The sequence below is a fragment of the Apus apus genome, chromosome 4 (genome assembly GCF_020740795.1).
Source record: "Apus apus isolate bApuApu2 chromosome 4, bApuApu2.pri.cur, whole genome shotgun sequence".
Lineage (NCBI taxonomy): Eukaryota > Metazoa > Chordata > Aves > Apodiformes > Apodidae > Apus > Apus apus.
The window spans coordinates 31,791,794-31,812,534 of record NC_067285.1 but is presented as its reverse complement, the minus strand read 5'-3'; the positions used below and the strand labels follow the sequence as shown (position 1 = coordinate 31,812,534).

At 38.8% G+C, this 20,741-nt stretch overlaps 1 protein-coding gene across 1 annotated transcript in view; it reads right to left on the bottom strand.

Moving 5' to 3' along the window:
- The window catches only part of REEP3 (receptor accessory protein 3), a 41,212-nt gene that overhangs the window by 15,735 nt on the left and 4,736 nt on the right, over positions 1-20,741 (bottom strand). Inside the window, exons 2-4 of the mRNA XM_051618650.1 lie at positions 5,330-5,402; positions 1,057-1,133; positions 445-565 (exon numbers count right to left, since the gene is read on the bottom strand). Coding sequence (XP_051474610.1) covers positions 445-565; positions 1,057-1,133; positions 5,330-5,402 — 271 coding nt within the window. The remainder of the gene's footprint in view (positions 1-444; positions 566-1,056; positions 1,134-5,329; positions 5,403-20,741) is intronic.

The window sequence follows — 20,741 nt, the reverse complement described above, 5'->3', positions numbered from 1 at the left end:
CAATAACTTCTGAAGGCAAAACTTTGACATAGTTAAGTATGAAGAACAACAGCCGTGGCATTTATCCCCAGCTGTGGTAAACACCTGGAGTAGTTCACAACAGCCAGCAGAGCATGGGAAAAAGATGGTTCTGCTTCTGAAGCTGCAAACTGTTTACAGTTCCACCTTCAGAGTTTACAGTTCAAATTTCAGAAGGTGCACTAACTAGACCAGAGAACACCAAGCTATCTCATGTCAACAGAAAGTCGTACGTTGTCTGCTCGTGCAAGTTAAACCGAAGCATATATGTGAACATATGCACTTGCCTCTGCTAGTCCAAGCTCATGTTGCTTGGCAAATCAGTAACACACTTACCTGCTTTCATCATGTGTCTAGCAACAGTTAATATTTCAGCACATGGTGTTTCCACATTAGGCATTAAAAATATGAGAAGCTATTTCTTACCCTTTCTTTAGAAGAAAGAAGCGGGTGGAGAAATTTTCTGTAGATTAAACTTGCCCCTCTAGTATATGGGCTAAGGAGCCAAATAACAAAAGCTATCTTCAGTTCATAGTAGAGTGGAAACCTACAGAGAAGTTAAAGGTTGCATGAAATCAACAACTGCAGTATGAAAACGCACAGTAATTAATAATCATTAAGAGATCCCTTCAAGAAACACAATTACATATTAGCAGCTTGGATTCTTCACATACAATAAGTTGTATTAGACAAAAATTAGAGTAGTTATAGACCTATGAATTTAAAATTAACTGTTTCAATTTATTCAATTACAATATAGTCAATATACTTGCTTTGCATTATACATTTTTGCACAGAGAAATTACAGCTCATCCTTTTAAGCATTCCTTTCCCCTATTCAGTTTCTATAGCAAAGGTGAAAGACTTATAGTTCCTACTTTGAGTGACAGGGTACTGCAAGCTTGAAATAAGATCTTCTCCTGAAAACTAAATGGCTACCAACAAGCACAACTTCTTTATAAAAATGAAATCATTACAAATCAAAGAACATCAGAAACAAATAGTTTCATCCAGAGTTCATAAAAAGCAGGCACTTACCAAGAGACTGTTAGGTCAGTTATTGTTTCAGAAACTGTATAAAGAGCAAACACGATCCAATACATCATCCAGCGAACCTGGAAATTAAAAACACCATCTCAGTAAGAAAGCTGATTTCACCATTACACAGAATACACTATACCCTGTACAGTCAATTCAGAGCTGCCAAAGGAAGACAGTCAACAATATCTCAGTCTGCATCAACCAGGTTTCAAGTGAACTTATAGGAAGGTCCTAAGGGTTTTCTGTTCATAAGTGGAACTACTAGCAGTTCCAGTTCCAACAACGGAAGTGCAATGGCTGGGTCACCACCTCACCTAAGTTGGCTTCACAGATGAGAATCTGCCTCTGGAAAGCTTTAAGGATTTAAAAAAAAAAAAAAAAAAAAAATCACTGCAAAGAGTGATAGTGAAATGCAATTCCCACTACAGCACTGAAGGGTGTTTCATTCTCTTCAATGCTCATCCGTATGGTTTATAACATGCACACAAAAGTCAGCATTAGCAAGCCAGGCAACCCTTGCTTTCATTTCACAATATTCATTACTCAGCTATACTTGGCAGCTGAGTTCTAAATGTGTGCTTAGCATTATGGTATGAACCCTGTGGCAAGGCAGGAAAAAAGCATTTTCATAGAAATTTAGTTCTATTCATATGCCAAAACCCACAAATCTTGTTAAGAAAAGAGCTCACACAAGCATCTTGATGCTTCAGGGGTTCACATCTAGATATTTTAAGATTTACACTATATAAAATTTTGAAATCAGACAATGCGCTTAAAATACAGGTTTTAGTTTGTAACACTTACCTAACTAGCTCGTTTTTCTTGAACACTTGTTCAAATTTGGTTGTCTAAACTGATTATGTCTTTCAGATTAAATCTTATTGCATTAGTTCCATGCATTTGTCTTCTCTAAGATACCAGTGGCCAAAAGCCACCAACACAGATGAATTTCCAAAACAGGTCAATGCAAACCACTGATGGCTATTCATACTAACTGAACACCCACATGTTCTTTAAATTCCAACATTGTATGTACTAGAAAAAAAGTTTAAAAAAATAAAGAAGAAGACAAGTATCCCCCACAAGCAGATGCAGGAACCTCATTTCATTGGCCATAAACAGACACTCTTCTGGTATACCCACAAAGCATTAGACACTATCTTTGTTAGGCAGTAGGCTGAGTTGTAAATTCATGGTCATTTTTAAAGCCATCTTTTTTTGAATTGGACTCAAATTTAAGTTCCCAAAACCTAATGCTGCAATGCTGCTATTTCATAGCTGTGCACTGCCTTTAAAACCACTTCCCTTGTCACAATTGGAGACCCATTTATCTTAAATGCTTTTCTACACTTCAATTTGAAAAGAAGCCCAAGTCATGTGATGACATTCTTCAGTCTCTCAGAGGATTTCAGCTTGAATAAACTAAGACAAACTGTACACAACAGCTGAAGTCATCTCCAACAGGCATGTGACAAAGACTGGTGACCCTTCCATGAACCAGAGTCAAAACCTGAATAAAAGTAAAATTAACATCCACCCTTGCCCCATCAGCCTAACCACGATGGAATGCAATTTCCAAGATGCCATGCAAGGCTGAATTTTTTTCCAGTATATTTTATCTATGCTATTAATTCTTTAATCAACACCTATTTATCCAGTTAGGAACAACAGCAGAAGTGAAGTTTCTCTTGGGCTGCTAGGAACAGTAACAAACACTCTGCAGAATGGCACATGAGATCTGCCCAAAGTCCTGCTGAGCTCTGGGCAAAGATTCTCAAAACCACAAGACAAATCACATTCTAGTACAACTGATGTGTGAGGTACCAAAATATCCTTGAAAAAAGAACCTGAGTGACTTACAGTGGTTTTCATAATGGGAATTTAAAAAAAAACACCACAACAAAAAAAACAGGAAAACAGAAGATGATATTTGACACCTCCCAGAAGACTATAATCTACTTAACTCTTAAAAATGATGTTACAGAAGCTTTGACTGAGTTTTGCTTTTCAAGTTAAAAGGGTGATTACATAATTTTCTTGAGCTTTTTTCTACCATCCAAGTGCTAAACTCAGCTTTGTTGGCTCTGGCTGAAGCTCATCCTTTCAAATCAGGATTTTGAAGCCAGGGTTTGAAAAGACTGGTCTTCCAGACTTCTGGACTACAATTCAGATGCTTATTAAAAATGCTTTGGTGTAACACAGTGAAAAAAACCCTCAAAGATCTTAGTCAACTCCATTAAACCAGGGTAATTACAAGAACAAGTAAATCTCCTCAAAGGCACAGATCCTAATTTCTAGAACTCAAGTCCTTAAGTCTTTTAAATTACCAAACCCAGCAGCAACACATTTTTCTTTTTTCAGAAATAATCTTTGAACAATTTACTGCATCATGACCTACACAGCAAGTCAAGATGTCTGTACTTTTTATTTGTTCTTTTTTTTTTACTGATGTAAGCAGTGGCTAAGTAAAAAAATCCTCTTGCAATCCAGCAAACAAAAACAGATGGCTCCTGAGCCACACAACTGTGGAAAGGAAGTTGTACTTGGGCCATAATATGACTGGCAGCAGAGCTGAGCCATGTTCAAGGCTGCAGTTACACCTACACCCTGTCCAGGAAAGAAGATTACCCACCTGGGAAGATGAAAGCCATGGGTCTTCCCTAAGACCTATCTGGACTCTCAACCCAGCCAGCAACGGAGTGGTAATTCACTGATGAATCAATACAACTCCTGCCCATGAACAAGTCACTGTTACAGGTCTCATCCATCTCAGACCCATGAACTGCAAGTTCAGGGAGTGTTCAAAGACCACAGGTGACTGAAAAGCAGGGTTTTCACTCTAAATAGCAATACACAGTTGGAAAAATATGGTTCCAGGCCCTACTAAAGGTCCTGTGTAAATGACAGGCTTCCCTAAAAAAGGGTGCCTAAGACAGACAGCTCAGTTATAGCTAACTGGACTACTGAGATTAGTCAAAGTCTCAAAATTCTACAATCATTAATTCTCTTTTTCTAGGAAACACGTGGCAAGAGGCAATGGTAACCTCTTAAAATTATTTCTGAAACTGCTATCCCCTCTGTAGCCTGCAGATCCCTTTTGATGGAGCAGGGAGGAAAAGCAGATTACAAATTCTTTGCATTACATACTTTCCTTTCAGGGTAAAGTAAGCAGGAGACAGAGGGAATTCTCCTATTATTTTCTAATATTTTTTTCTCCCAGAAGTTTAGCTCTGGCAAGCAATGAATAACTTCTAATCAGCTTGCACACAGAACCCAAAAGTATGAATATGGTGCCCACTTTGGAGTCTTGATGAAGTGATCAGACTAAATTTAAGACATACAAGGGGAGGAACAATAGCTACTGCATTCTACTGCTCCAGCCAAGTACAAAGTAGAGACACCACACACCCAGACAGCAGCACTAGGTCATAGTACAGCTGCTGAGTTTAAGTCACTGATGGCACTGACTCCATCCTGAGTCAGGCAGCCAAGTTAAGAACAAGGTTCAGGAGAGAATATAGGTTAGCTGCAGAAGTCAAGTTAGACTGCCTCTTAAAACATGGAAGTAACTCAGTGACCAAAGCTCCTTGTGACTGCAACTGGGTAACATTCTTGTGGTAATCATCGCAGTTCACCCTGAAAAGTAAATAATTTAACATATTAATTCTAAACTGCACTAACTACAGTGATTGTGTTTTTCTCCATCTTATTCTTCTGTCTGTTCTGCTCCTTTCCTTCACTTCACCTTACTTTTTCCTTCCTCCTTGACATTTTTTCTCCTCTTTGAGGAATAACAGATTAACCAGAGCTACCCTTTTCTCAGGTAGATTTGAAATCCCCTGTTGAATTCAATTCAATGGCAATTAAACCACTGCTACTGCTCAAGTGGTCACTGAAAATCAATGTGTCTTTGCTTATACTATAGATCTTGGCAGAATGAGGAAACCTTTTTTCTACCTCCTGCCCAAAAATATATGATTTTGGGCACTTGGCTGAAATGCAGCCAACACTAAGTTTTATGTTTACAGATCCTCCTAAACGTATCTGTATCCAGCACAGTGTTGGACATGTTTCAACAAAGTCTATGAAAAGTCTGAGAAACCTTAACTTCAGCTCTTCACACAAAATCCGAGGTTGACTACTAAATTCACACAGGTTTTGTATCTACAATAGTTGAACCAAGCTTTCATATGATTTATTATACTGCATAATGAAAATTTCACAGCTGTATGTCAGCAGAGGTATTTAATTAAGCAGGAATGTGACTTACATATTCCTTCACATTTTTTGTCTTCACAGCTTTGTATGAGTAATATGCAGGATACAGCATCCCAAACACCAGCCTATTGGGGGAAAAAAAAAGAGCTTTCAGAATCTGTTACAATGTATATGACAAAACAATGACAATACCTGTTAGAGCAATGCAGCCAACTTAACAAAAGAAATCTCGTTCTGTAGCTTGAAAAAGAAAAAACACAGTTTTGTAGGCGTACTGGAAGAAGTTTAGCAATACACACAACCAGAGCAACACGAACAGAAAAGCCTCCAACAGATAATGTAAAACCTGTCACTCTTCTGATTCAGCTACAAGTAAAACCAGTCCTGCAGTTTGTCCATACCAAAAGGCTGTTTCCGCATCGGCAGCGATGTCACACTTGGAGAGCCTCTCACAACTACTGGTAGGCAATCAGAATCATCTGCTTCTATCAGCTTACCAGAAAATTCTTCAAAAGCAATTTAAGACAACAAGATGAGTTACATAATTGTATCTCCTAAAACTGTGCAACAGCAATACAAGGAAATGGAGGCCAGCAGGAATAAATCCTGATTTGCTCAGACAGCAAATTTCTGCAAAAATTAATCAAAAGTAAGGGGCAGAGCAGGGTGAGAGGGTGCCAAGCAATCCATGCTGACAGCAGAATCAGAAATAAGATCTGCTGTAACACAGCTTTGTTACAACACAGTGTCTTCTTCTAAGTCTTGGCCACAGACTAGCAGAACAGTTCTTAATAAGAAATAAGCACAGCAGTAGTTACCATCTCCTTGACAAATCTGAGAGCTCCATAGTTTTATTTCATCAGCTTGTTGCACTTTGGGAAGTCGAGATATTGCATGCTCTGAGCTCCAGCTGGAGTTACAGTTCCAGTACAGAAAAGTCTGGCTACATTTCTGCAGCATCACTTACAGCCTGCATAGGATGGCCATACAGGAGAAATTTACACTTGCAGGGATACCCAAAAATCTAAGAAAGTTCAGAATGCTTAAGTAATTTAAGTTCTAGTAACTTCTCAATGATGTCCAGTCATAGGACAAGGGACAACGGGTGCAAACTGGAGCACAGGAGGTTCCATGTGAATATCAGGAAGAACTTCTTTCCTGTGAGAGTGACAGAGCCCTGGGACAGGCTGCCCAGAGGGGTTGTGGAATCTCCTTCACTGGAGACATTCAAAACCCACCTGGACATGTTCCTGTGTGATGTGCTCTGGGTGATCCTGCTCTGGCGGGGGGTTGGACTAGATAATCTTTCCAGGTCTCTTCCAACCCCTAAGGTTCTGTAATTCTCTCATTTAGGTGAAAAATCATGTATCATATCTTTTTAATAAGAGTTCACCTGGGACAGATCTGGCATGTAAGATTTCAAGGCAAATGGTTGAAGTTTACCAAAGTAAATAATATATTAAATTTTCATGTTTTATAATTGTATTAGCTAGCTTTAAATAAGTAGTTCTACCTACAGAGCCACTGCAGAGGACTGCATGATGCTACCAGGCTCTACTATTAAACCTAGGAAAGAATACCAAGAACTTGTAGCCCAGTGTATTTTTTGTTTTAAAACAACTACTTCAAGAGCCTTCATCTTCTACAACATATTATTTGTAAAGTCTACCCCAGCACTTTCTTAGTATTAAAGACCTCAATATGAGTTTGAATTCAGTCAGTTTGATATATACCATCTTCCAAGCACCACTCTGATGTACGCAGAAGTCTTCTGCTTAGTAAGAAGCTAATCTAGAGTGCTCAAGTCATCTCCAACAGTTAACATATATTATCAAAAGTGAAAAAGGTATGGAATTGTTAACAGCAACAGTGAGATACTTTCTTCAGCATTGCAAATACCATACAGAGAGCTTTTATCCATCTTCAGTGCAAGACAAACATACTGTTATCCATGGAAATAAGCCTGTTGCCAGGGGACACTAACACAGGTACTAATATTAAGCTATAAATGCCACAAGTGAGGTGGGAGGATAAAATTATGGAAGCATAATTGCAGAACCCTTCACATTTCAAAGGGCCTTGTGAAGTCATCTAGTCCAATCTACTGCTCAAACAAAGGTCAGTGTCAGACTTGGACCAGGCTACTTAAGGCTTCAGCCAGCCAGGTCTTGGAGCCTTCCAAGGAAATTTAAATCCTCCCTGAACAGCATGTTCCAATGCTTAACAGGCCCCCTAGTGCAAATTTTAGTTCTGCCCAGTCAGAATCAGCAGTTTTTGACCTTTGTCTCACTTGCCTGAGTAGCACAGCAAGAGAAGGGGCCTGGCTCTTTTAGCCTCCAAAAAGTATGTAAGATAGCTGATAATTCCCCCAAATCCTTCTCTGGTCCAAAAAGCCCACTTCATTCATACTCTCCTCATGAGATGTGTACTGTGACCATCCTGGTGGCCCCCACTGAACTTTCTCAAATAAACTAACATCTTGTTTGCACCAATCCACCCAAAGCTGGACACAGTCAAATGTCTTAAGTCTCACATCTATATTACCTATTCTCTCCTGAATGTGTAACATGTATATATTTTCTTTGTAATTTAATTTTTAAATTATAGAACTCAACTTAAGAAAAATCCTCTACACTGAACTATTTTCATACCTATAAACAACAAAGAAGGCACTAAGAAAAATAATTTCATAGAATCAGAACTATTCAGGTTGGAAAAGACCCTTGGGATCACTGAGTCCAACCATCAATGGAAAGTGGCCTGGCAATCACATCTGCCAACTCTTTCAGCACCCTTGGAAGTAACCCATCCAGTCCCTTAGACTTGTGTGTGTCCAAATGGTGCAGTAGGTCTCTGACCACTTCCTCTTTAATTGTGATGACATCATTCTGCATCCCCTCCCTGTCTCCTAGCTCATGCGGCTGTGCATCCATGGAACAGATAGTTCCACTGCTAAAGACTGAGGCAAAGTAGGTGCTGAGGACCTCAGCCTTTTCCTCCTCCTTGGTTACTAAGATTCCCTTTGCAACCAATAAAGGATGGAGACCTTCCCTAATCCTCCTATGGCTGTTAATGAACTTACAGAAACATTTTTTATCCCTAACAGCTGTAGCTAGTTTGAGTTCTAGCTGTGCTTTCCCTCTCCTCATTTTCACACTGCATAGGTTCACTTTATCTTTATAGACTTTATGAGTGACCTGTCCCCTCTTCCAAAGGTCAGAGACACTCTTTTTGTTCCTAAGGTCCAGCCAAAGGTCCCTATTAGCCAGGCTGGTCTCCTACCCCACCTACTGTTTTTTTTCATCACATGGGGACAGCCTGCTCCTGTGCCTTTAAAACTTCTTTCTTTAAGTATGTCCAGACTTCGTGGAATCCTTTATCCTTCAAGGTAGCCTCCTAAGGGACTTCATCAATCAGTCATGAAATTTGTTTCAGCTGAAATTAGGACAATTTAAAGAATTACTTCCTCATTATAGTAAGAATCAAACCTAGTTAATAATGTATAGCTCTTTTCTAGGATGCACTCACTTCCACACCACTAGGTCTGAACAAATCTTTTGTGGCACATTAGCCATCTTTGCCTACATTGGGCCTTTACCCATACAACAGCTGTTAATGGCCAGTAGCAGCAGAGGTGCTGAAGGGCACTTAAAGCAGGTCTCCACGAGATCAGATTGCCATGAGATGTAGTCAGAAGGGATGGTGCACTGCAATTACTTAAAATGACATTGATATAAAAAAGCATAACTGGTGTCCCATAGTGGCCTTTTAAAACCTCGATCTGTGTGTTCAGAATTTCACAATTCATTCTAAACTGCAGCTAACAGAAGATGCATCCTGCCACAGGCAGGCTGGTACTGCACCACAGCAGAGCCCACCTACATGCTTCAGATGTTGAAATGCCTTTTGAAAGAATCCAGACTACTTGAATTCCAGTTCAGCATACTTGTCTGTAGAAGCCTATCCAAACACAGCTCTACTACAAGCCAAAGACCTTTCATTCCAAGGCCAAGAAAAACAACACTCAATAAACCTGAATGGTTTTAGTCCCAACTAGGAAAAAAGCTAGACAACACAAGTTTAAAAGCCTCAATTCATCCAAAGAACAGGAGATCTGGAAACAGAAGGAATATGAGACCAAACACCCTTTGTTTTGATGAAATTTTGCAGACAACATCTCTTTAATTTTTGTCCCTGTGCAATACTCTGTTCAGTAACCCATCAGCTATAATGGCTCTCACCTTCCCTTGCTCTTCTGGCTGAAATTATAGCTATTAAATATCAAAGATAAGGAAAGCCCTGTTAATCCTAAAATCACAACACAGATGTTATCAGGGCAGAAATTCATTTGTTCAAAGAAATGATACAAGACATTCCTGAATATCTCTACCACTAACAACTGTCAGACCACTGCATAATTCCTCTCTCAAATACCAAAAAATAGTACAAAGTTTTATGTGTGGGCTGTAGCTATTTAAATAAGTTTCTTGATATGAAGCATCTGAAAGAGAGTTTGAATCTTTCACTTTACAAATTTTTGGTCTATGTTTTTCCACTCACTTTACTGTCAAGTAAGCACCACTTTTATTTTTTAAAAAGCCTTATTTGTAAAGTTAAACAGCAATTTATCCTTTGAATATGTCGTTCTCTAAAATCTGGTCGAAACAAGAATTGGGACAGAAGGGAATTTTGAGAACACCCTCGTGGAAAAAATTGATCCTTAAGCAGAAAGCTTGTTACAGTAACAGTAAGATCATAAAACTAAGCTAAAAGACAACCTCCAGTTAAATGAGAACATTAGCACAAGACAAGCACCATACATGTAGCTAGTTATCTCCAACTGGCTAATGGTCACTTTACTCAATACTGGTTAAATCATGAGTCAGAAAAATCCCTATTTTAGTAGTAATTTTTTTCTTTTAAAGAATGATTCTAGAAAACACTTTTTAAACCAAAGAACAAGCAACTTAACACCATGATACATTTATTACTTATTAGTGTTGAGTATCACTGTAACATTGAAGTGTTAGAAAACCTGCCACTTGTTCACTAGAAGAGAACAGATAGGACTAAAATGGAAAAGATCAGCACATTTAGCCAGCAATAACAGGAACCAGTACTGTCAAGTTTTTAGCTCCTTACACCCAGAGCTGACAGTTTAAGTGTGGCCTAATACTGCTGCCAACTCGGGCATCACTATCTCCTTCACATGGGCAAAGTCATCTAATCTTAGTTAAAGCTACCAAGCAGTTTAACACTAGAAAAGCCAGCTTGTCACCATTAATCGTAGCTGAAAAAAATCAGCAAATTAACTTTTACCCTCAATCTATCCATGACAGATTTGTACGCAGGAAAGAGAGCATCATTACAGCTGATTGAAGCAGAAACACAGAACATGAACAGCAGGGAGCCTGAGTACAACCACTACCATGGACATCAATAGCCACCCAGCATTTTCTAATAGCTTTCCCTTTGCATTGATAACCCCCAAATATCTGAAGTTGTTAGTAACATCTACTGCTACAACATTATAAGTACATCCCTCCTCTGGTATTTCTACAGTAACTGTAGAACACACTTCAGGGATGTGCCCAATTATTCCAAGGCTTCTCAAATTTAAAAGCCTAAGGGTTACTTTTTTAAAGTGCAGTTTGCATTTGACACCAGCTATCAGCACACTGCACTAGTGGACAAAAACAAAGCCAGTTTCCACAGATGGAAACAGATTTCAGCCGACTGTGATGTCATTTACTTTATTTTACTAGTAGATATATGGATAATCCTGCTTACCCATGTAATTTTACTGCCAGCTATTTCAGTTTTTCAGCTGTACTCAGCAACTAGTGTAGCATTCCTTTTTTCGTACAGCCTCTTCCATGATCAGCTTCTTGCTCATTTAAAGAGAAATGTTTCTCAAACATACTAGGAGATGAAGATCAAAAGATAAAGCAAAAAAAGTATCAAAAGGCCTTGAAACCTGAATAAATATTTCTGTATCCATATAGCTACATTAAAACAATCTACTGGCTCTCTTATTGCATAATCCATAGTCTTACAGTTTAAATAGCTTTCAAGTGCACAACTATTTGAAAAATTCATTTCTGAAACAAAGCAACTGAGTTTGTGTTTGACCAATAACTGAAAAATCAATCACTTGCACAGACGTTGCTCCAGCACTGAGCATATTTAACCTGAATAGTAACCATCACTAAAAATAATTTTAAAATAAATACACATTAAAACCACCAAGTCACTGAAAGACTACTTGCATCCAGACGCCCAAAAGGCTAAGCCATTAAACCTACAATACATTTAAGACTTTGTCTGTTCAGGTTGCCCAAGAACTGCCTGAAGCAAGGAACACTGTTTGGCACGTCATTCTTTTGTGCCTCTGAAATACAGAAAGACAAGGGCCACAGGGGTTCCCTTACAGTAAAAGCCATTGATGAAACTCATTCAGTGTGAGGCACTTTGGAGACAATGGTATTTGCTAAGCTCCCTTTCCTTAACCAGTTGGATAACAGAGATGACAAGGATTTGCCCACCCACGGACCAACTGGTGATCTTGGCACATAGACCGATACAGAGCCAGACATTTGTCAATGTATGCATCTACAGTGGAAACACGCACTCACATCCTGAAGGATCACTTGACAGCATTTGGCAGGTTGGAAAATAAAAGAATCCTCCCCATCTCCACAAAACCAGGGAAACGAATATAAATACTCAATTTACTTCCTTTGTTGACCATGCCTAGTTCCCCTTCCCAATACTAGTCTTTATCTTCAAGTTAGGACAGGAGCATCTTCCGTTCCTGTCACATACACTCACAAACTTTTCTGAGAGCTGATCAGACACCATGGAAGTACCACAGAAGCAACACAGATGACTCCCAGTTGTGTGAGTGGTATGTAAGCTTTAACTGTACTCTAGTATCTAGACAGCAACTAGGTCTGAAGTTGTTAGCATTACTTCTATATGAACTATAATTACTATTCCATGTGATGGTTAGCAAATTTGGTTCAAGCAAGATTTCTTTCAAAGGGAAGTTTGCTAATGGAGCAGAATGAAATTTAGTCTGAAGAACAATGCTTGAGACTTCAGCTGGCTATTCTTGGCTTTAAAAAGACAGTTACAACCATACTCTTTAACAATGTGTTCACTGAGGTTTCAGTCAGCACACACTGAAAAAGCACAGATATTTTTGCTTAGACTGTATGCTACTCATATACTTGTAAACCACTCCCACAAGAGATAAGCAGTTTGAGGGGTTTTTCTTTTTTGGCTATGAATTGGTAAGGTAGCTATGTGCTAAGTTATAACTGCTTGCATCTGTGGTACCTCATGCTCAAAATAAAGCATAAGGGGAGTATTTGTAAGAATTCTACTCAACAAATAAAACAACAAACCACAAACCTGCAATTCAATGGAAAATGCAAGACCCCCAGTCATGTCCATCAACACTCCCTTTGGGTTACAACTAGGTACTAAGATCTAGACTAAGCCAGCTATCTCCTAGGTTTTTACATGTCCAGACAAAAGTTCACCCTAGCATTTTTGTCTGAAATGCTTTTGAAAGACACAACACTATACAAAGTCTTTCTCTCCAACACCTGACATAATTTAGTTCCATGTTACTACTGGACAACATTCAGCTACACAACACTAACCATCATGATCTACATTAAAAGCCCACGTATTCCAGTAATTATAAAGAATACACAGACAAAAATGCTAGTTACAGAGACTCTTGAACCTCACACCAAATTGCATCCTACCTCTTCTTCCAACCCCCACCTTGAACATGGAGCAGGGGAAATCATAAATCCCATTAAAAGAACATGTCTGCTAACAGTAGCAAACCTTAAATTCAGCAACTACATGACCAAATTATAGTCACCAACAGGCAGGAATGAGATCAGAAGCAGGTCTGTTAACATCTTCATAGCATTTTTATATAGCGAATATCCCCAAAAGACACAGAAAAAAAGACTTCACAGTTAAAGAATATACCCAGAAGCACTGACAGAACTGAATAAAGCACATTCTTGAGGAGAGCAAGGCAGCTATTAACCTTCCAGCTTAGGAAGCTGCAATTCTCTAAAGCAATTGCCAGATTCTTCCAAAGAACAACATAACCAGAAGTATTACAACTACTCAAGCAGTTAAAAACCACCTGAAAGCACTGGAAAGTTTCATAGCATTTTCTAGGTTGTCTGTTACTCATTCAACTTGCTCCCACAAAACCTTATATAACTCAATATAAGATCAGAGCATGGTCTTAACTAACAATGAACTTGATAACATGAGATGTACTGCCTCCTTCACCAATAATTAACCTTGAGCTTCCAACTCACAGCCTACACAGCTTGCAGCCTGTTAGCCAGTTCAGCAATATACCCCGAACACAAGTCCAAGTCCCACTCTCCCAGCAACAAAACTGCTGCATGTGCATCCTAACAGCCCTCTCTCAGGGGCCTGCAGCAGTCTGGAATAAGGTACTGTTAAAAAACAACTCCCAAAGCAATATCTGGGCCCCTATCTCTAAGGAGTCAGCCTAGAGATTTTCACACAGTGAAGCTGCATCAGTGCTCTGACAATACATCTCTCCCAGTCACTCTCTTCTCAGACTTGACAGGACAAAACCCCGATAAACAACAAGAGGTGTCTTGTTCACAAATAGATCACATACAGTGCTTGGGGAGAAGCTACTGCATATAAATCTCACTAGAACAATCTATGCCTGTGCCTGAAGTTGGTGTCTGAAACTTGTGTCCAGGACCAGTCACCTTTCCTTGTGCTGCTGGACAGCCTAGGCATATTTTAACAGAAGGATATAACCTGGAGACATCATCACTGTGTCATTGAAAAAACAAAACTACACAAACAAAAAAACCTCAAACACTAGCTCTCAAGTCCTGTTCAAAGCATACAGTCAATAGGCCCAGCAAACCCAGCAGTACAGAAAATTCCAAAAATCTAGTACTGGAAGGCAAAACAGAAACCTAGTAGGAACAAAAAATGTTATAAAACTCTTAGTCACTTCTCTGCATGCCTACCAGTTCATGACTTTAGCATACGTGTTTGCCCACTACTGTAATAGCCTCCTGACTATCCCAGGACTATTTCCTGTTTACAGACTTACTAAGCTTCACCACGTGTGCAGAACAATCAGCAGGTGAACTCATAATTTCCAAGCACCCACACAGAGGAACTAAACCAAGATGTATCTATAAAAACTTCCACATGATAAAGAGCAAACACTGAAGACCTTCAATACAGAGTAACCCTTATCACAGGACTCAAATCTTCCACCTAGCTCTTACCTCAAGCTCAACAGCGGCATTCTATCCCTGCTGAACAAATATTAATTTCCAAAACTGCTAACACTTAGTTACATCTCAAATAAGTTATATTCCTTGAAATCTACCTTAAATAGTCCCTGATTTCACCTGTTGCTGTGACTGTTTACCACTAGCAGTAACGTATTTGTGGCCTCACAGCAGCCACCTGTAGCATCAGTGAGCAGGAGCACAACTGAGCACTGAGAATAGCCAACAAATAGGAATAACATCATCTACTTTTCACGCAGCTCTTGAGAGAACCTGGCATGACTTAGTTCAGAGAAAAATATGTGCCCTTCTACTGTGCTTTTCTTTTAATTATCAGCAAGGACAGCTGGATTAAAGATGTCAGTTATAACAGACCAACTGACTAATTTTTATTTTTCATGTTTTTCAAAAAATGGTCAAACTCTAGTTTTCAGCTAGTATTGGAGCTGAATTTTCAGCAGGTATTTTCTATTTCTATTTGGTACATGCATGAATAAAGTTGCTCCATGGAGCAGGTAAGCAAGAACATAATCAGAACTATTTTTTTTCATGTAATGATGAAAGCTGACACCTATATGGACATTCAAAGAAACCATCACATATAGTAAACTATTTTAGATTATTATGCTTTAAAAGAATTTATATAATGAAGGTGACTGACAGAGAAACACATATGAGCTTACTTGCTTCTGAAGGAGTTCTTTACATTTACTGAGGTACCACCTACAGAAAATTTTTGTTAGCCACATGATGATCTCAATTTAGGATACTTCTGATGAGGTCCTAGAAGACATGACTAATTTATTGCAGATGAAGTACTAAATAAGGTTAACATGAATGTTACAAATTTAAGAATGAGGTGTTTAATTTTGTCCTGAGGGTTACATATGCGTTCGATACTTAGGTTTTGTTTTGACAAATTGAAGTTAAAAAAGTTACCAGCTCTCTTATTTACTTACTTACTACTCTTAGCTTTGTGTTTGTTGTCTTCAAAATAATTTTGGAAGCTCTGACATTTTTTCAATCAGGTCTTAATCTTTGTATAAGAACATGACGCCCCTGCTATCAAGGACACTCTAGAGGAATCCAGGAAAGACCCTGCAAACACCTTACATTTTAATCTAACTGGTATACTCAAAAATTGCTGATTACAGTAACTTTAGCTAACTCATGTATAGTCAGTGGCCACTTCTTTCAAAGGCTTTCTGTCCCATGCCAACAGAACAAGCTAAGATACATGGATGTTTGAAGAGCCAAACCTAGCATGAAAGAATAAAGCAAATACTAGCACCTCAGTACTGCCAACTCCTGCACATATTTAAACACTTAACAGCCTTAAAGCTTCAGCTCTTGGAGATCCCAAAGATCACAATCCTGGTGGAATGACCAGGTAAGAATCCTATGTGCATATGAAAGTGATCTTTCATCCAGTACAAAACTGTAACAGAAACAGTAAGATTGCACAGCTGAAGAGCAGCAATACTAATTCAATAACAAAAGTTGTGCAGTTGATGGAAGCAAACTAAAACAAATACTGCCAAAAATACAAAACACCTCATCTCCAGGATAAACCCCAAAAAAACTCCAAAAATCACATTCTCCTGTACAAAATGTCTAAAGCAGCCTCACCCATTTCTGTATCTAAATCTCAAAGCAAGATAACTCAGTATCTTGTGTTCAAAATCTTTCAGTGATGGGAAAAATAATTGTCCAAAAGGATCCAAGGCCAGCTTTTTGTCAGTGCTAATTTGGACATACTGACCCTGAGTGACATTACCTTTCACCAGTTTATGAAAGTCACGATGGGTAGTCACGCATAATAGCACAAGATAGACATGCAAATCTGAACTGCATGAGATGGGGAGAAACTCTTTGCAGTAAAGTGTTCAAGCATATTTTCTCTTGTTGCAGCAGCTGTATATGGAAAAAGTGACCTGACATATCCAACTCTCCAACTATGGAAGTTTAATAACTTCCCAGGTGATTCTGAATATTAGAGAAAAAAGTTTATATTCTCTCAAGTTAAGACTATAAAGTGGTGCTTTTTTTTCAACCATTTTTTGCACCTAAAGCTTTCTTCAGCTTTGGGAAGCGGCTTCAATACTTGTCACTGCACTGGAGTTTTCCCATCTCTGCCTGAGCCATCATCCCTCCAATACGTCAGAATGCCATATTGTTAACAAAAAATGGGTTTCCACTTGGACTCCTACCTTGTCAGCTTTGCTTTTTCGCCTTACACTGGTCTGCTTTGGAGAATGTTACAAGTTAAAATCCACAACTGTGCCACAGCTTGCTGCTCTAAATGACTATCTTCTCAATGTTTTTGGAGCACCATCAACAAAAATAATCAGCTATAGGAAACTAACATTTAAAATAGGAGGGGTCCCAGCTAAGAATTGCTTCCATGTGTTCCAAAGAAAACCACATCTTATTTTTGAGCTCTTTGTAAGGAAAGATAAACCCCACTGCACATAACCATGCATTCATCATACGGGTTCCATGTTGTTGTTTTTTTTTTTTTCATTAAAGAAGTGTCCAATATTGCTACAGGCCATACAACACGGAATGGTCATCTGGCTGGCTAGTTTTTCAAAGAAAAGTGAAGCTCACACACCAAAGGCCAAGAAAGTTTCTATTTCATTACACATCCTAGAATCTAATAGCATTGTTGCAGACCAGATTCAAGGTGCTCTCAAGAAAATGTTATGAAAATACAAGAATATGAGCAAAGAAAAAAGTACAGCCACACAACACCAACCCTTGAAGTAAAAATTATCCTGTCTTATCTCTTCCCCAGACAGCTGGGTGGTTTTTTTTTGTCTGTTTTTGAGAAGTTATTTATATCTTCCATTTTTGCCTTAAGATCCCAGATTTCCAAACAATTCTGCTAATCTTTATGACCCAGAAAAGTATTTCTGAAGTCTCCTATAGCATTCGAAAACCAAGCTTCCCCATTGTTCACAGGAAAAGGCTTCTTCTATGAAGTTTGCATTTGGCAGATACCAATGAGAACATCTGGACCTGTCAATCCAAAGCTTCCTCATTTACAATCGGTACTTAGAGAACTCTGAATACGCTGTTGGACAGACACCAAGTCAAGAACCAACAACATGCAGAATCTCTACCAAACTTATTAATGTAATTGCATTAGTAACTTCACCTTTAAGTCAAAAATACCATGCTCGGAGATATTTTAACTTCTTCCCTTCTGAAACTAAATTATTTATTCTTGTTTTTTGTTTACTGACTCATCCATTAATAAAGGAGTTTGGGTTTTGTTCTTAAAAACACAATGTCCACTATAACAATTCCCAAAGGTTTACTTTTGTTAACACAAATATGCTTGAATGGCAATACATAAACAGGCTAGGAAACCAGAAGTTACAGAGAACCCCACGGCAAGAGGCTGGAACTTTAAGGTCCCTTCCAGCCCAAACCATTCTATGATTCTATTATTATGTGTGCCTTTTCAGAAACATCTTGTGACAAATGTCAAGGAGAGGTAACTTACCAGATTCACATTATCCTCTTTATACAAATTTAAGTTCCATTTTGTCTCAAGCACTCAAAGTTCATTTTTAGTCAAGAAAAACTACCACTCGAAGTTCTTTATGTAGAATAGTAAACCCAACACTGCTTATAACGCATCTATGGCAAAGTAATAGTGCCATAGCAGTCATTTAAAACATGTATTTTATGTCAATGTGGCTACACTGTCTTTCAAGTAAACTTTAGGCCGTTCACCACTGAAAAAAGTGAGTAGGTCAGATTCTTCTCTGGCTTCTAAAACAGTCTAATAGCAAATACACTTCAGCAGAGTAACACTAGACATGTTTTTAGACGTAAGATGAACCATGTGTTTTAGAACCAAGTTCTAGTCTGGGAAAAAAGATTAGCAGACAAAAGTGAGTAATATGAGCACAAAGCCAAAGAATTTCCTTTCTTTTTAGCACTGCAGCTTAAGGTAGTGTTTCATACTATCAAAAGTAACAAGATATCTCTAAGCTAGTGATCATTTTCCTCACTGTCCGTGGTTTTGATCAATGAGTCACAAAACAGGGTGGGGGAAGGACATAACAAAACCAGACAGTGGTGGGAAGGCACAAGCACTAAGTGTTTTCTGATTTTCCCCTTTGAGCACCACAAGTTCCAACAGTTTTATTTGCACATTACATCAGACTTCTCACTTCAGGAAAAAGCCTGCCTCAGAAATCCTTGCATTTAAATATTGAGTTCAAGGCTTTTGCAAGAAATTGCACTTAGCTTCCATCATCAAATGCAAGTTCCAACTGTCTTCAGGATAAGCAAGCAGTATTTCAGAGATGATAAACACAGGGGAAACATTCATCTAGTTAAACTCACTTCCATGTCAATGCTTGCAGACTAGCTAAAAACCACCATGCAAACAGAACTAACAACTTCTTACTTTGCCAGTGATAAACTGAACTGGAAACTAACAATGACGTCGCACAAAAAGCTCAAGAGAGAGTTAGCCATTCTGGAGTATTTTACTTTCCCTATATCCAAAAGCATCTCAGATTGGTTATTCAGTGCCACCAAGGCCAGGAATGTTTCAAGTCACACTGATCAACAGAAAAACCTGCAGTATCTTTCCTACATAGACGATACACCTCATTTCATTTGTCCAACAATAAACTGTTACAGTCTCAGAGATATTGTATTGCTTTTGGCTTTACTATTTTCTTCTCTAAAACCCTAATCCTTTCACATAATAGTACAGAGATTTTGAAATTAATAAATTTTGAAAGCAGAACACAAAGGATCAAAAAGCTTAGAGGAAGCTTCTTTACCCATGAAGCACCAGAACAGGGGATTCTGCCAGACATGTTTTGCACACATTTTTAAATAACTTCTTATCAAGGATTAAAAGCACTGAGTCAAAGCAACCTTTTTTTTTTTTTTTTTTTAAATATCAGAGTTTGGCTTGGTATCTTCCTCAGCCTTATGTGAGCATATCAGGAATTGGCTCTACACACAAAATAACCAGGGAAAAACAAGCTGTTCCATCTAGGTTGCAGAAATGCTCAAGAGCCTAAAACACGCTCAAAGCAAACATTGGTGGTGGAACATGAAGGAGTAGAGGTTGTGCATTTTAATTAGAAATGTCATTTTGTGCCAGACCATGCAGTTCTTAGTATTTCTTTATCTACAACGCATAGGACACAGATGTGTATTTCAGCACGTTTTGTAACAGAGCACATGCCAAGATCATTAAGTAAGCCTGTCAGACTCCACAGCATGCCTCTAGTTGTGCTCCATCTGTTTTGAGCAAACTCCAACCCACCCGCCTGCCACCAGCTGCGTGCCCTGACCACGCATGTGCTGCATCTGCACCATCCCATCAACACAGGAGAAAAAAGAGCAGCTAGACTGCCTATCAAACACTGATTTAAGGAAAGGCATGCCAGGCAGGCAGTGGGGACCCTTACTTCTAACAAATTGTCAGAGCTAGTCATTTTGCATTGCACTAACTTACAGAATAGCCATTACAAGTTCAGTGAGCAGACACTTTTTGCTGTACATGTTAGGATTGCCTGCAAAGCTGAACTACTGGACACATTATTTAATTGCTCAATTATGTAAATGATTTTAAACTTTCACACAGAAGAGACAATACTCTTAATCCCTAGGCTTTCATATGCTTACAGATTTCAACCTATAAAATTTAAGACCCTTCCAAAATCTGACACCTTGTTTGATTAGAACAGCTGCACTGTTATTACTCGAACTAGCTTCAGTTACAAGAAAGAATAAGCAAAAATTTGCAAGTGAAGAAAGTAGTTTCAGAGTATGTGTTAACCAGTCTGGTAATATACTGATGCCAAAAACAATGCTGGTTTTGTCCTGCAACTTTTAATTCTCAGCACAGCACTTACCTAGCAACTACAGGACAAAAGCATGAGCTGGTGCAGGTCAGTGCAACTAACAAAAGATAAACCTCTCTCAATCATGCTAATTTTCACTTGGGTTCACAAAACAGCCAGACTCACTCCGTGTCCACACAACTTCTGGACCCTGTGGAAAGTGGAGACTGAAAAGACAGTGAGGGGAAGGATGGCCTCTCCCACCAACAGGCCAGTGTTGGCATGAAATGCCGAGGATAACTGATAC